Source organism: Lethenteron reissneri, chromosome 5 (genome assembly GCF_015708825.2).
Source record: "Lethenteron reissneri isolate LAM-NWPU_2019-01 chromosome 5, ASM1570882v1, whole genome shotgun sequence".
Lineage (NCBI taxonomy): Eukaryota > Metazoa > Chordata > Hyperoartia > Petromyzontiformes > Petromyzontidae > Lethenteron > Lethenteron reissneri.
The window spans coordinates 9,400,341-9,416,817 of NC_083783.1; the positions used below are offsets into that span (position 1 = coordinate 9,400,341).

The 16,477-nt window shown below is 49.7% G+C and overlaps 1 protein-coding gene across 5 annotated transcripts in view; it reads left to right on the forward strand.

Annotated features, from left to right (window-relative positions):
* The window catches only part of LOC133352464 (glutamate receptor ionotropic, kainate 2-like), a 219,631-nt gene that overhangs the window by 78,635 nt on the left and 124,519 nt on the right, over nt 1–16,477 (forward strand). For all 5 annotated transcript variants that reach the window (XM_061568122.1, XM_061568126.1, XM_061568135.1 and 2 more), the window contains exons 2-3: nt 5,698–5,865; nt 15,231–15,488. In XM_061568122.1, the coding sequence (XP_061424106.1) occupies nt 5,698–5,865; nt 15,231–15,488 (426 nt within the window). The remainder of the gene's footprint in view (nt 1–5,697; nt 5,866–15,230; nt 15,489–16,477) is intronic.

Consider the following 16,477-nt stretch of genomic DNA (forward strand, 5'->3'; position numbering starts at 1 on the left):
ATCATTTATGGTAGCCAGGTCACTTCTGAGAAAGTGATATATATAGTTCAATGGGGCCTTACTTGATCAAATGAGAAAAAGTAGTTAATAGTATTTAAAAAAAGTTTAGCTGAGCAACACTTGCAATGCGCACGATCAAACAAACAGGGCCCCCAATAGTTCAAATGTTGGCGAGTAAAGGGTTAAGCATTGCTAGTGCAGGCAGCCACCTGTAAATAAGTGGCAGTGGATCGAGATAGGAAGCCGGGGGGGTGGGGGTGGGTGGGAGAAGGGACTCTATCTGAATGCCCTTGCTTGCCATCTATACCTCGCTGTATCTGTAACAAAGCGCCACCTTCGGAAGCAATGTCACTCACGCGCCTGAGCTCAACTGTGCAGCCAGCATCGCGGTAAAACAAAAAAATTGGAATGCCAAGCCTGTGGAGTGTGAATGAATGTCGCCCGTTCATCAACGTTGTGTTGCCGTTACAGAGTGCGGGGTGTGACGTGGAGCGTACCTTTTTGGCAATCTGCCGCTAGATGAGAGCTTACGGATGTATTAGAGGACACACACACAGGTCACGGGCATAATTCACGTGGTTTGATACGAGTTAAGCGGGTTGGGGCATGTCATGGCAAAGTAGGGATGACGGTCGATGGTCAGCAAGAATGATCGAAAGCATCGGAGAGTACGTCAAACTGTGGAGATGGAGCGTTGCACCCAACTCGTGGCGCAAGTGCCAGCTTGACTACGTGCTGTGCGAAAGAAGTTCAACATACGCACATAAAATAAGAATAGGTTTTACCCTTACTGGCAATTAAACAGTTGTGTTAAGATGTTAAAGCGCCAAACAGAATCCTCTTGCAAGGAATCGTGTCTGCATTGACGACACACAATGATTGTGGTGAACATGCAAACAAAATAAAACATGCTCTGGTAGTTTATGATGCATTGTCTTTTTTAACTGATTCGTCCACACCAGAGACAGCGTTCTGTACAGCCGAGTCGCAAACAGCGTTCGACCAGAGGACGCTAAAAGGCGAACAGCTCAAGTGCTGTGTGTGGTTAATGCAGACAGGATTCCTTGCGAAAGGTTTCTGTTTGGTGTTTTAACATCTTAACACAACTGTTTAATTGCCAGTAAGGGTAAACCTTCTTCTAATATGTTGATACTGGCAAGAAGGTCCCGTACGTCCACACATTGTTGCACCTTGGCATCACGAGATATGACGGCAGCTTGGGACTGCGTTCATCCAGCAGTTGTTTGACCATAGCTGATGATGATGGTCCATTGAAAGGGGGGGAAGCGGGGTGGGTGGTGGGTCCTAAGATGTGTCTACATGGGTTTGCAAATTAGCTGTGCCCGTGACAGCTCTTAAGCATACGGGCCGTGATTGAATGGAAAGTGTTGATGCTGTTTGTTAATGGGATTTCCACGCTGTCTTCCCTTGTCATTGGTTTGAGAGAGAGGGAGAGAGAAAGGGGCTGTACCCAAGAGACTGAGATGGGATAATGGGGGTGCAGAGGGACAGATCATTGCCTATAGATTGGCACCGCGTTGGGCGTTGATGTGTTAGCTCTGAGAACGTGCTTTGATACAAATGTGTGTTTTTGCAGAGGCCCGACGTTGAAACAGCTCTTGGGAGATTTTGACTTCTGGGCGCCTCGTTGCGATGCCGATGATGGGAACGATTGTGGTTAGTTGTCTCGAGAAAAACCGAGGGGAGGGAGGGGGGGGAGACATACAGACAAACACGCGTCCGTTGGATAATGACTCACGTGTAATCCTTGAAACCGAAGGTGGTGGGGTTTTCATTCTGTCCGTGTGATGATGATGATAGTGGTGGTGATGATGACGGTGGTAGTGGTTATCATGGCACCTGGGGCTGTCTCGAGACCTCCTGTCAGCGAGCCTTCGACACTTCACGTGGCCTCAACGTGCACCTAGCCTGGCACAGGCACTTAGTGGCGAATGGCGGCAGTGTGGGTATTAGCATTTGTGGTTATCAACAGATATGATAATAATTGCTAATCACCAGTGATTGTTATTTATGATGTTATTGTTGCCTACAGTTAATTTGATTTATATGATTAATAGCAATTAAAGTTCCATTGAAGCATGCTACAAAAAGTGATAAGAATGATGATGGTAATGATGATGTTGATGATGACCAGGAGTTAAGATATAATGATGACGATGATTGACAATTGTACAAAGGGTGATGATGATCATGGCTCTCAATATGTACCATGGTGAAAACCAATTGTTCAAATAATAATGATGAAGATAATTGTGGCAAATGGCACAAAGTCACAATGTTTACATCAGCAACAATTGCACGTGAGTAGGCGACACGTGGCTGAATATAGCGGCAGGGAGATGAAACAATTTAGCAGTGTTTGATGACGCTATCACATAATTATGAATTCACACATTTTTATTTATTTCCGAGAGCCGTAGAGGGAAGGCAGTAATGTTTTTATTCGCTCTAATAAATTCCGGCAGATTACAGCTATCTCACACTCACAGGGGATCCATTCCGTGCCCATAACTATTTGTTATATTCATTACCGCTGCCAATACAATTCCCCTGGGAATCGCGTATGACGAGTAACTTTGGAGATAATTAAGAGAGTGCGGTGCTGATAGGAGTAAATCAAAGATGAAAATCGATGCATTTTACACCCCATCACTGTAACGAAAAACCAAAAACCCTACAAACCCATGCTCATTTTTCTGCCCCCTCCCCTCTCCTCCCCCCAGTGCTTTCCACCGTTTTTTTGTGCACCGAGTCTTGCCACCGACGTCTTGATGCAATGGTCGGGCGACACTTGGCTTGCAATTCTTAGAGGTCGCCAGCTCGATTCGATCTCCCGGCCAACGGCGGTCGAAGCGATGGGGCAGGAAGGATCGAGTCGATCGGCGGCACGCGTGCGGTGGTGGGGTGAAGTGTGGGCAACTCCCACCTCTTTCCAACGTCTTTGGATGTCCCTCTGGTGGGATATCTAGAGCAGTGGTTCTTAACCTTTTTGGAGGTACCGAACCCCACCAGTCTCATATGCGCATTTACCGAACCCTTATTAATTGGAAAAATAAAATATGATTTTTTCAAATTTCAAAACATAGGTATATGTTTTACTGGTGCACAATCATATGAGTCGGGTGTGTGTCTTAACCTCCGCCGAACCCCTGAGACTGACTCACCGAACCCCTGGGGTTCGATCGAACCCAGGTTAAGAACCACTGATCTAGAGGCATCGTGAAAGGGGAGGGTCACTGGGTACCCTCTGCTCCATGCGGAGGCCCTCTTGCCAGTAATATGGCGGGCAAGCCACTGCAAGGGGCTGCTGCACCTTTACCTTTTCTTACTCAAGCACGCGGACTTCGGCATTCATTGTTGAGCGTGCGAGGTTATTGGGGGACGAGAGGAAAGCCCCTTCGAGGAGGGGGCACTGTAGACGCGGCCTCTAGTGGAGGGCCCTACCACCACCAGCGACGTGAGCGAGCAAATTGCAGGGGGGGGGGGAAGGGGGGGGGGCTGGCACCTTTAGTATCCAACTCCCGTAACTTCGATCGCTGCTTTCGTGCACTCTCTCTCTCTGCGTGTTAATAAGACAAGTGGCAGGGCGGTGAAGTGGCCGGAGTGGCTCGGGGGAATTGCAGTCGACATCCCTCCCTCTCACATGCGAGGAGTTCAGCCTCTCGGCCCGGCCGAAGTGAAAAATGAGTGTTGCGAGCTCCTTCGAGCGGAAAGGATTTATCCCCCAACCCACCGTCTACCACCACCCCAGGTCGGTTTAATCAGCTGGAGGGGGAAGCTGGAGGGGGGGGGGAGGCTGCGGAGCTGGGTGTGTCGTTATATTCCCGTGACACGTGCAATCCGCCCCCTTAGACCTGTAAAGGAGAGCCGACCCACGGTTGCAGGGGGTTCGTCTTTTATTCCTTTCCTCCCATCCACACCTGTCCCCAGCCGTCCCAATCTCGCTCCCGCTGACCGCCGCCTCTTCCTGCCCATTCTCTTCCTTATATCTCCTCACCTGCTCCTCCCCCTTCTCCTGTCACCGTCCCCCTCCTGTTGGTGGGAATCCTTGCCCTGACACCCCTACATCACCACTACAGGACCCAACTCAGCATTGCCGAATGAGAGCGACGGGAGAGATCAGACGGGGATCTATTCCTGCGCGAGCAGCGATGCACGCGCAAAGGCCGAACACGAGAGGCAACTTCTCGCGACGTGGTTCTCGTGAGGACGGACAGACGGGAAGTGTGCCCTGGGCCTCTGATGGGCGCAGAAAGGCCTCAAATAGGATTAGTTAGAAAGCCGACCCTTGGTGTAGACCAATCAGTTTCAAGTAAAATGCATATATTATCAGAGTGTGTTTTTTGTTTACATTTTGACTGCAGGTATTGTGGTTAATGCAGATATGAATCCTTGTAATAAGGTTTCAGTTTTGTTGCTAGAAAAAAGGGGGAAAACCCTATTATTAGAATTGGTTGTGGCCGGAGAATTGAACCGATTTCGTTGAGAAATTCAAACGTAAAAGGCGCGGGGACACGAGGGTGGACTATCGGGGGGGGGGGGGGGGGGAGGGGTTAAAGGTTGACAACCGTTAGGAGGAGGAGGAGGAGGAGGACGAGGCTTGGCAGAGGGAAATGGGGTGAGCGAACCTTCGAGAAAGGGGGGCTCGAGGGATATAAAAGGGATTGAGCACCAAGGGGGAAGGGACGCTTGGAGAGAAGACGAAGCCCGGGCCTTGGAATAGCGTTGGCGTCCACAATAACGGCTCTTGGCAAAGCAAGCACGTGTGTCGGCGTCACTGCATACTTTGTACTTCTTTCGCACCGTACGTAAGCCAACCCGTGCTAATCGGAGGTGTGGGGGAAGGACACCAAACTAGACACACACGGTAAAAGCTGTGGCATTGAAATATGCCGCCGCTGTGTAACTCTCACGCTGTCAGCGGCAATTTGTGCCTCTTTGTGCCAGTTTGATTGTGCCAATTCTGACCTGCCTCGACTGGACATCTGTACAAACGAGAGCTTTATAGCTCATCGGATTCCTCCAGCATAAGTGGTGATTTATATAATTGGTGTTATTATTATTACGCTTGTTAACCCAATAAATCCTCGCTGAATCTCAAGACGTTTTTTTTTCTTTCAGGAGGGTCCCTGCCAAGTTTTTGTAGCAGTGCGGGGGAGATGCTGCTGCTGCGACTGCTGCTGCGTGCAATGTCTATTGAGTCGTGTGCAGGGTCGTTTTTCTGCGTTGGGATGCTTGGCGAACACAAGCCGCGTCGCATTTTGTTGATTCGTGTTTAGCTATGAGAGGCAACCTGAGAACCAAGTGGAAAGGCACGCAAACCAGGGAGAGAACACGCAAACTCGACGCGTAAAAAGCGCGCCCGAGTTGGAAATCGAACCCAGGCCCCATGTCTTGTTGCGTGCAGGCGCGAGTGTCACCCACCCCTTGACCGGCAGACGAACGCCCACCTGTGAAACCGGCTTTCCCGAGCGAGCTGCGTGCGTGTCACACGGGGACAGCTGCCACCGGGCGTGCTCTTTCGAATTGTGTTGAGCCTAGGTGCGCCCATGCAAGTCGCTTTGTCGCGCGCGAAGCTCTCTCTGTGAGACGTGCCTGGTGTGAAGTCGTCGTCGTTGTCTCTCGCCGGCTGCGGCGTGCCGACGTGACCTTGCCCGGCTATGTCTTCCCGGCCAGGCGGAATCTTTGAGACGGTGGAGGGAGGCCCCGCGAGCGCCGAGGAGATCGCCTTCAAGTTCGCCGTGAACAGCATCAACAGGAACCGGACGCTGCTGCCCAACACCACGCTCACGTACGACATCCAGAGGATTAACATCTACGACAGCTTTGAAGCCTCGCGCAAAGGTGGGGGAACGCCGCTCGGTCTCCCCCCCCTCCCCCTTTGACCCCCACGCACCCCCCCCCCCCTTGAGACCTTCTTGTGCTGGGGGAGGGGCTTTGGAAGGCTAAGATCAGATCGGAATCTTTATTTAAACTGGAGGAATCCGATGAGCTATGCAGTTATTTTTCACAGATGTCCAGTTATGGGCGGGCATGTAGCGTAATAACATCTGGGAACTCCCGTTCTGGATGGGGGTTGACTCAGCCCATGACACACCCGGGATGGGTTAAAACGGGTACCGGTTTGTGGGGAAGTCAACAGGGGTTGTGACCTACGGAGAGACTCGCCCCTCCAGTTGCTCCACAGGGAGATGAGCACCATCTCAACCCTCGAGATCTCACCTTGACACTTGAGGCCCACATCTTCCACAGTGTGTGGCCTGGCCAGCAACGAGGAGTAGACCAGCATCCCCTCTACAAGGGCCACTCTTCAGCTCCCTTCTCGCGGATGGAGGGCCTTCTACCAGCAGCCGCGTGAGTCAAGTTAAACGCTGGGCCTTTGTTTTGCCCGTAACTAGGAACAGCGAAATTGGATTCATGGTCACCGGCGAGTGGGAATTTAGTTAGGAATTCTGGAGAGTGCGTAGCTCAGGGGGTTCGTGGTAGGGGGGGGGAGGTTATGGAGGTTATTCAAATGAGGTGGCACAGCATATGGTCTTCCGTGAAGCTCCTTAGTCGTTCTCTTCTCAACGGGGGGCGGGGGAGGGGGATGAGGCAGGGCGAGGGGTGATGGTGGTGGTGTGGGGGATTTATCACCCCGGTATTTAAATTGGCACCAAGCGGCACTAAATTGCGCCGAGAGCGACCGAGCAGCGTGTGTTGGCAGTGCCAGCGTTGTGTGCGGCTGTGTGCGGGAGTGGTCCCCCCCCCGCCGTTTGAGTGGATCCGCTGGAGCGTGTTGTGTCTGTGTGCGACTCTAGTGCGTGGGCGGAATTTTAGAAGTTGTGCAGCAGCGTCCCCCCCGCACATTCATATGCGGTGGAGTTGTCAGATTTTTTTTCTTCTTGAATTAATGCCAAAAAATGACATTTTTTTTCCATCCGTGGCTTTGCTGCCCGATATTTCGTCTTTTTTTTCCTCTCCGTTGGAAATAATAATAATAAATGTAAAAAAAGTGTGTATCTGTTTGTCTCTTAGCACCATTTCCCCATAAATAAAGATGAGCTCTTATCGTGTTTAGCCCGACGTGCCTTCGTTTGCATTTTAGCCGCGATAACGCCGCCATCACTTGGTGACATTTGACGGCGGAGTCAGCTTCAGACGTGATTGGGGGGAAGGGTGGCGATGGGGGGGAAATAAAATAAAATCGTCCAGAATTTGCATGTGATGGTGAGCTATTCCTCCACAATCGCCTTTTAAGGGAAGCAATTAATCGTGTTGAATGGTTTTTTTTTCACGAGCTTTTTGAAAATGTTCATTGAGCAGGGAGGGAGGGGAGGCAGTGTTCATATTTATACATATTTTTGGTCGTCCGTCCGATATATTCGCGTGCCAACTTTGATCAGACGTCAAAGCTATGTTTGCTTGCACGTAAAAAGACACGCAATATTTATGCCCATATTATACTCGAGATTGCATTTTTGTTCGTTTGTTTCTAAATTGAACCCACCATATTTATTTCATGGCGAATTGGTCAGCGCACTGGAATCGCAGCCCGTAGGCTCGCCGGTTCTATTCCCTCTCCTGGCACGGCAGTTGAAACGGGGGCACAGGTTTCTTAATGCCTTTGAGTACCGGCACGGTTAGTCGATCGGCAGGTGACATGTGGTGGGGTAAAGTGTGAGGGTATACTGCTCTCTTTCAAGATATCTGGACGGCGTGGAAGAGTAGGCCAAGCATATGCCCTGGAGGCGCTCTCTAGAGCTCCCTCTAGTGTAGGTCTTCTGCCAGCAGTGGCGAGAGTCAAACTGTTGCAGGGCCGCACCTTTACCATTTCCATCTATATTACAACAGGGATAGCAATATTTTTTTTTTTTACAATATTCCACTTATATTTAAGCCCCATATGTATGCAACGTCATCCAATCTAATTCGTGGGTTGCTGCTAGGCATTGTTAAGTTTAAATATTAAAGTCGGTAACAGAGCTAGGTATGTTAATGTGATTATCTTTCTTATTCAAAACTTTTCTATGGCTTCGATATGTATTCATGCATTATGTATGTGTGTATTTATTAATAATGTACCATATGCTTCTGTACATTGAGTTTGTGTATTACACGCCTGTGCGCTGTGTGTATTGTGTGTGTTTTGTGTGTGCTATTGTGGGCGTGTGTTGCATACTTGCGTGCTGCGTGTATTACAAGCCTTTCTGTAGTGTGTCTGCATTTGTGCTGCTTGTGTGAATAACACGTGTGTTGTGTGTTTGTTCCACGTCTATGTAACTTGGGAACACGAGGTCGATTTCCGCTCAAGGTCAATACTACCAGTGACGATTATCTGAACCAGTCCTGGGCCTCCCCTAGGTCGACTCAGCTTCATATGGGAAAGACAGGCGACCGAGCGTGGTGCTGGCCACTTGCACACCAACAGCACTTGCTCCAACAGTCTGTTAAGGGTAAATGGGGAGAGGGAGGGGGGGTCTTTGTATAGCTCCAGACCACAGGCATAGTCTAATAACATTGATAAGAATGACATCACTTGCAAGGTTAGACATCGGCACAAAGAGTTAATATTTACTTTGGGGGGAAAAATTTATTGGACGGATTTCATGGCATTTAAATACTCATCCCTGTGGTCAACAGCAGCCTAAGCACTTTAGTATGTTCTCCTTAATGTCACAGATGAGCCGCGGTTGTAGAAAATCCTTTTACCAGCAAGCTAAGAGGCCATCGAGACATTATATATCCTTTGCTCAACAAACGCTGGGATGCGACTGGCAGTCTGGTAAATAGTCGAGCACTCTGGAATCCGTGAAAGATGGTTTTGTTTTGGTCTTTTCCATCGCCACCAAAGTGAATCACGTCGGGTTAGGATGCGTGTTGAGCATAACTTCAGTCTTGCTTTTGCCAAACACTACTGGAGTTGAAGATATCCCAGCAATAATGTGACAATTAATATAAACGCATTATGCATTATACTGTAGGCAATAACATTCTATCATACGCAAGTCTAGGCATGTCCCCCATCTTCATCTGAGTGTCGGTTGGCTGTTCATCTTCACGGATGGTGCTGAGCCAACGGATGGGAAATTCCACATTGCTGTGGCAGGAACTTAGCCTCCGGCTCCTGGCAGGGACAAGCGTCTCTCTTGTGCACGCCGATGTTTTAGTCGCATCGCCGGTTTCGCCAATTTTTTGAAGGAGCGCGTGCGACAAAAAAAAAAGCATGCGCTGAGCGCACGAGAGATGGATGATTATTTTTTGGTTGAAAGGCGTTTGGAGCGGATTCTTGAAGTCAAATGGTAGCACGATGTATCAAGCGGTGGGCTGAATAATAAATCACAGCAGACATCGCTTAATTCAGCGAAAGAGTGGCTGAAGGGTCCCGCGCGTTCCCGGAACACCGCATCGCACCGCTCGCAAAGGTCGCCCCAGTGGTGTCGCGCGCAGAAATATTTACCGTATTTTCCAAATTTAACGTCGCAATATTTGCCCCACCCTGCTCCCCCTCCGTATATGTAAGCGAATTTTTTGGGGGGTGAGTCTCAACAATCCGCTCGGTGTGTGTGTGTGTGCACATGAGCAGATCCGTACGAATTTATTGACGTCAGGGGGTCAAGTTTTGAGTGGGGCTGACCTGGCGTGCTACCAAGAAGGTCCATTGATCAAAACGTCACTTATCATACGGCATATATAGATAGAAGAACAATTCTGTTAAGGCGGTGTTATTCGACAAATGTGTTGAGTATTTGGCTTACTTACCAAAGCGTATTGCAGCCTGTCGAGCACAGACCCTGAGGCCCGATGCGCCAAGCGGCCAGCAACAAGCGGCACGGATGAAGGGGTAATCGAGATGAGAGTTCATGCTTTTATCGAATTGAGCAAGGTTGTAAGAACTTGGCAAAGCCGACGTGATGGGAGGGAAGTTGAGAGTGGAGCAGAGCGAGGGGAAGAAGCAGAGAGGAGAGAGGGAGGGATGGATGGAAGTGAGATCACCTGCATTGTGGTAAGCGCGTGAGTCAGTTGGTGAGTGAGTGTATTGTTGTGACCTGCACGTAGCCCGCATGCCCTGGCAGCTTCTGTTCGGCCTGGCCGAGGGGGCTAAACTGGCGCGGCACGGGCTAGATAAGAGATGGAGTGATGTGGCATAGAAGGATGTGGAGTTGATTGGACTTGCCGATGACTGGAACCAGCGGTGTCAAGATCGGCCTCTGTGGAGGAGGTTTGTAAAGGACACTGTTGGGGAGTTTGGAGGCAGTCGCCCTCCAACAACAACAGAGGGCAGAGGAGCGGCGCTTACAACAATGAGCAGAGTGCCGGGTGGCTAAAACGCAGAGAGTTAGCACAGTGGCGAGCACAGGTGATACATCTGCCAGTCATCTCATTCAGTCAACCTATGACACCTGGGTCTGTCCCGTGACCTCCTGCCTGTGGGCCTTCGACACTTCACGTGGCCTCAAAGTGCACCGAGGATGGCACAAACGACTTGGTGACATCACCGCCACTTAGTGGTGCACGGCGTTTGTTGCTGTCGCGTTATGGTGGAGGTTAAACAAAGTGTGGACGAGATGATATAATCAGTCTGGTTGGCAGTTTGCCGTGACGGAGCAGAGACTCTTCTAAGCAGAGATTTGTGAAAAGTATACCTTGTCTGTGTCGATGTTGAAACACCACAAGTATATAATCACTGTGCTTGTGTTTAAAGTTATCACAAATGTGCATGGTGTAAGATATATGTACACGTTGTAACATTGCTATCGTTGTTGTTGTTGTTGTTGACGGCCTGACTATACTGTGCTGATGAGTCCTAATTTGTAATGAAACCGGATCACCGTCATATATCACTGCTTACTGTCAGTCGCTCACGTTTGATCAATTTGATGTTGACGGTGACCAACGATTAGAGGAACCACAGTGAACTTCTTTTTAAAATGCTGATGTTTTTGTTGTTGCCGAAATGCACAGTTGTGGTGTTGTTTGCAACTTGTCTTTTTTCCCCCAGCCTGCACTATTATTGTGCTATGATAGGGTTTATTTTGTCTTGCAACGTACAGATTTGATTTGCAAACTCTGTCGCTCAGTTTCAACGAGGATGACAATTCTTTGAGATGCGTGATTCGATCGCGCCATGCCGAAGTTATTACGAGCATGAGCGTGATGTTGGCTCTGGAGAAATCTGAAACGAAGCTACAATTTCAACGGTGCGTTTTGGGAGTTTTGTTGCGTGCCCATAGGTAAATCATGGTGGGGTACACACATACACACACGTTCACAAAAACGGAATTTCGTGAAACACCGCCAAAATAATTTTTTTTATCTCACAAATTATTTACATTGCAAATTCTCGAACATCATATGCAAAAGTAAAAAAGGTAATGGAGCAGCCCTGAAACTTCTATCTCACACCACTGCTGGCAGAAGGGCCTTCACTAGACTGAGCTCTAGAGATCACCCTCTGCAGGGTATTTGGCCTAATCTTCGGCACTGGCTTGGCATGAGGTACCCACACTTTACCCCACCACAGGTAACACGCGGCGTATGCCACTATAACGCCTGGGTTGACGGAGGCAACCTGTGGATTATAAGTCGAGTGTGCTCACCATTACACCACGGCTGCGTCCCTATCACTTATTATCAGGGCTTAGTTTCTCACTGATACTAAACACAAAATATATATATACACAGTGGAAATATCCCCTGGCTGAGATAGGGAATTTGCCAATCTTTCTCGTGCAGTAGGGAGATTGGGGCCCCCCCAATGACATGGCACTATCTGATCACCAATAACAACCCCTTCAGCAGTCAGAGGAAGTTTCAGATAAAGGTGGCCTGCAAAAAATTGTCTGGTGAAAGCTGTCTCCCAGCTGCTGATGGGCACAGACTGGCATGCCCCATTGCATGCCAAGCGAAGAAAGTTGGAGTACTTAAGAACAAAAATAACAACCACAAACATCACCACAAGCTGCGTTTACAATTATCGGTGCTTTGTTAAATTTATGAGATATATATTTTTAAGAACGACAAGCACAATGGAAAAAGCCGTGTTTCCCATATATATTGCTTTTCTACGAATCTGAACAAAAAGCAAGCTGGACCTTCCCAGTAAACTTGCAACGTTGTGTCAACAATGGCATGTTGTTGGAACTGTTAGACCAACGTTGGACCACAACGTTCAATGTGTTCTGGGTTAGCATATGTTCCAAACTATGATATGCAACCGAAAGTGAATGCATATCTTTTAACATGGAAAACATGAACAACTCTGTTATTACACTGCTGTGTTAAGGCCATTCCACGCCCTGTCAATAACGGGGGTTGTTTGACCGTACTTAACTGCACTGGTCTCAGTGAGGGTTCGTGAAGGCAACGGGCTCAGGACCGGTACAGATATTACCCACCAACGATGTCAGAGGCGGTTGAGAATCGAACTCAGGTCACGGGGTTCATCGCACGGTGTGTGCAAACCATCGCATCACCGCTCGAACCTTTATGCTCGTATAATTTAGCCTAAGTGGATTTATCTTGCAAGCAAGGCAATCATGTGGGCCGTAATGTGTGCCAAACAGATTCAACTCTGAAGAAGAACCGCTGCCAGAAATGCCAAACTCTTGTATATTGTTTCTGTTATAAGTCCGTGTTAATGAGAGTATGTTTTTTGGCATTTGCGCTTTTGTATTTGTGTTCATGCACCACTGCCAACACATCCCCTGACTTGTACAACAACAACAAAAGTTACGAGTCATCGATGTGACATATAAAACCCGGCCCAGTTTATTTATCGCTAGGCTTGCTTTCGGTGAGAGCATTGCATTTTAAGTCAAGCTGACGGAATTTCTGTCCAATGTATTTTTTTGCGGTGACGTTACCGCAAAGTGTCATTGTCAAAATCTGCACATATATTGTGTAGACGCTGTAGTTGTAGATCGAGATGTCACCAGCGCATCGCCAACGATTTCTGCCCTCCGCCAGATCCCGCAGCTGTCGCTCAGTCAACACGGGGTCTCCAAGACCTGCCCTAACAGTCTAACTCGCTATAAACTAACGATGAACTATTTTATTTTATTTTACCAAGTAAGGCCCCACTGAGCTACACAGCTCTTTTTCAGAAGCGACCTTGATATCACAAATGATAGCTCAACGAAGTGGCTCGTCATGTTGAAATTTATTGCAGTCAAAATAATCTAAACGCGTGTTTCTAAGTGTGGAGGGAAAAACCGGAGGACCCAGAGGGAAATCCACGCGACCACGGGGAGAGACACATGTAAACTCCAAATACGCAACAGGCATCAGGGTTGGGATCGAACGCACAACCTCCTGTATAACAGGCGAGATAGTTAACATCGCCACCATGACGAGATGTTAACTGCATAGATTGCAAGTGGTATGGGCCAAACATCCCAATGCTGAAGAATTACCAGCAAAGTACTCAATTGGAATTGCAATTAGCGATGTTGCCCCCTCTTGCGAATTTTGGCAAGGCCCTCTGGAAGGGGGGGGGAGTCTTTAGATTGAGTGCTGCTTTCCTGGATAAACACGCAGAATCACAATCATCGCGTGATTAAAAACAACAACTGTAAAACAAAACATCACATTGAGCAAGAAGCCCTCCCTTCGCTCATTCATCCGTGTATTAATTGAATGAAATTGTCCTTTAAAAAAGGACATTCAGAAGGCACGGGAGAATACATTAAAGAGAGAGAGAGAGAAAGGCTTCAGATCGTGACAGGAGAACGGCACAGCCCCTCCTGCGTGCGAGGTGAGAGAGTAACGGAGTGAATTCCAGACTGGAGCTTGTTGAAGGCTCTTAACAACCGCTCTGGGCTGGAATAGAGCGACGCTGACCGACCGACCGACTGACTTTGCGCCCATTAGACCCGAGCTTTCATTCCGTAATTCGCACGGAATGCCTCGTGCAAGCTGTTAGTTTCACGGCTGTTACCGGACGTGGTTCTCCCGGCAGCCACAGCGGCAGCCTTCGACACACCGCCGCCGTCGCGGCTGCCGAGCCGCAATTCAATTTCAAACCAATTTTTACGGCTGCTATATTTACACCTGGGAGCAAGAAAAAGAAAAAAATGCCGATTAACTAAGGACAGTGTGCTCTGTCTGTGTCTGCCTGTCTCTATGTCTCCTCTTCATATCTCATTGTTCAATATCATCGTATCTCCGTGTGTTCCCGGCCCACACCTATTGCTCTCCCTGTTCTTGTTTTTGAGTAATATGCCCATTTATTTCACGATATGTTAATTTGTCATCGACTCACTGTTACATCATCTTCCTCCTCCTCCTCCTCTTCACAATCTTCTAACCCTTCTGAATTGCTTTGCCTCTCATCCCCTAAATCATCCCTCACTCACCAATCTCATTTAAACATCCCACCATGTGCTCTTCAAATTTAGTTTCTTTCTCTTAGTTTTTTGTTACTTTCATCTTTCCCTTTTTCTCTCTTTCTCTGTGCTCACTCCAACATTCATCTCTCTCCACTTGTCCCACCCTCATCTCCTATAACCACCCCCTCCACTTACTTCTCAATTTCTTTCTTCTCTTCCATCTCAATGCGTCTCTGCCCTACCCCGATTCTTCCCTCCCCACTCACTTACCCCTAACATTACTCTTGCACTGTAACCCTCACTGCGCCACCCTCTGTGCCACCCTCTGTGCCATCCTCTGTGCCACCATCTGCACCACCCTCTGTGCCACCCTCTGTGCCACGTTCTGTGCCACCCTCTGTGCCACCCTCTGTGCCATCCTCTGTGCCACCCTCTGTGTCACCCTCTGCGCCACCCCCTGTGCCACCCTCTGCGCCATCCTCTGTGCCATCCTCTGTCCCACCCTCTGTCCCACCCTCTGTGCCACCCTCTGCACCACCCTCTGTGCCACCCTCTGCGCCACCCTCTGCGCCACCTTCTATGCCACCCTCTGTCCCACCCTCTGTGCCACCTTCTGTGCCACCCTCTGTCCCACCCTCTGTGCCACCCTCTGTGCCACCCTCTGTGCCACCCTCTGCGCCACCCTGTGCCACCCTCTGTGCCATCCTCTGTGCCATCCTCTGTACCACCCTCTGTGCCATCCTCTGTGCCATCCTCTGCGCCACCCTCTGTGCCATCCCCTATGCCATCCACTTCGCATCTCCCGTTTGCGAACATCCCCGCCGCTCCAACCTCCACGACATCTCCCCCCCCTCCCCCCCCACCGCCACCACCCCGTGCGCACCGTGCACCTCGCCGCAGCATGCGACCAGCTGTCCCTGGGGGTGGCCGCCATCTTCGGACCTTCTCACTCGGCGTCGGCGAGCTCCGTGCAGTCGATCGCCAACGCGCTCGAGGTGCCCCACATCCAGACGCAGTGGAAGCCGCAGCCGTCGAGCAGCCGGGACACGTTCTTCGTGAACCTGTACCCCGACTACGCGTCCGTGAGCCGCGCCGTGCTCGACCTGGTGCAGTCCTACAAGTGGAAGAGCGTCACGGTGGTGTACGAGGACAGCACGGGTGAGACGCACGCGACCTCCTCCTTCTCATGAACAACTTCTGGCTTGGCCCGGAGGTGGGGGGGGGGGGGCGCTTTAGAGGTGGAGGGAGTTGGGGGTGCTGGGGGGTGGGCGGTCCGAGAGAATGCTAAAGTCTCAACGTTGACGCCGGAGTGAATGCAATGCAACCATTTGAGTCTCGACAGTTGTACTGGCGTCAATGTCACACCACCGACACTTGAGCTGCTTGGGGCCACCCTGATCCTTGGCCGCGGATTGCTTTTGCCAGGCGCCACCTCCCACGTGGGTGTCGCGTTGACGTGAGCACGGAGCCGTGACATATTTGTGGCTATGTTTTCGATTTTTTCTCCCCTCTTCATTTTCGTTACATTTTCGGCGGCATATTTACAACACGTGCGACAAATGTGACGTTGTTGATTCTTGAAAACGGTGTCATACGTTTGTCGATAATTTCAGGATGCGTTCGATTTGTTTGCTGAATATGTCGTCGAAAATGTAACCAATGTTAAGAATCAAGCACAGCAACACACATCACACACATCAACAATCGTGATTTGTTCATTAGTTGTTGATAGAGCAACTCACCGTCGCCCTCGGGCGTTTCAGAGCTCTTTCCCTTCTATGTGACTTTACCGAAAGAACCAAGAAGATGAATCCCTGCAGTCACGAAAGCTTTAAATCGAAATAAGTGACTTACCATCGCACCTCAGCTCAACAAACTTGAAAGGGGCACGCCCCCCCCCCCGTGGCAGCTGTCCCTGTGCGGCACAAGGCGACCCCGAACCTGGCCTGCAAACGGACATGAGGGGAGTGCGACGATTGCTGTGTTATCCCCAGTGAGCCATGTGCAATCCCAGTGTCTCGCTACGTCGGAGTCTCTTGGCTTGCAATCGATCGTTCCCGGTAGGAGTTTATAAACCGAAAGGTGGACCACCCGAAAACGAATTTATGCTCATGCCCCCCCCCACCCGCCCACCCCCGATGGGGCTG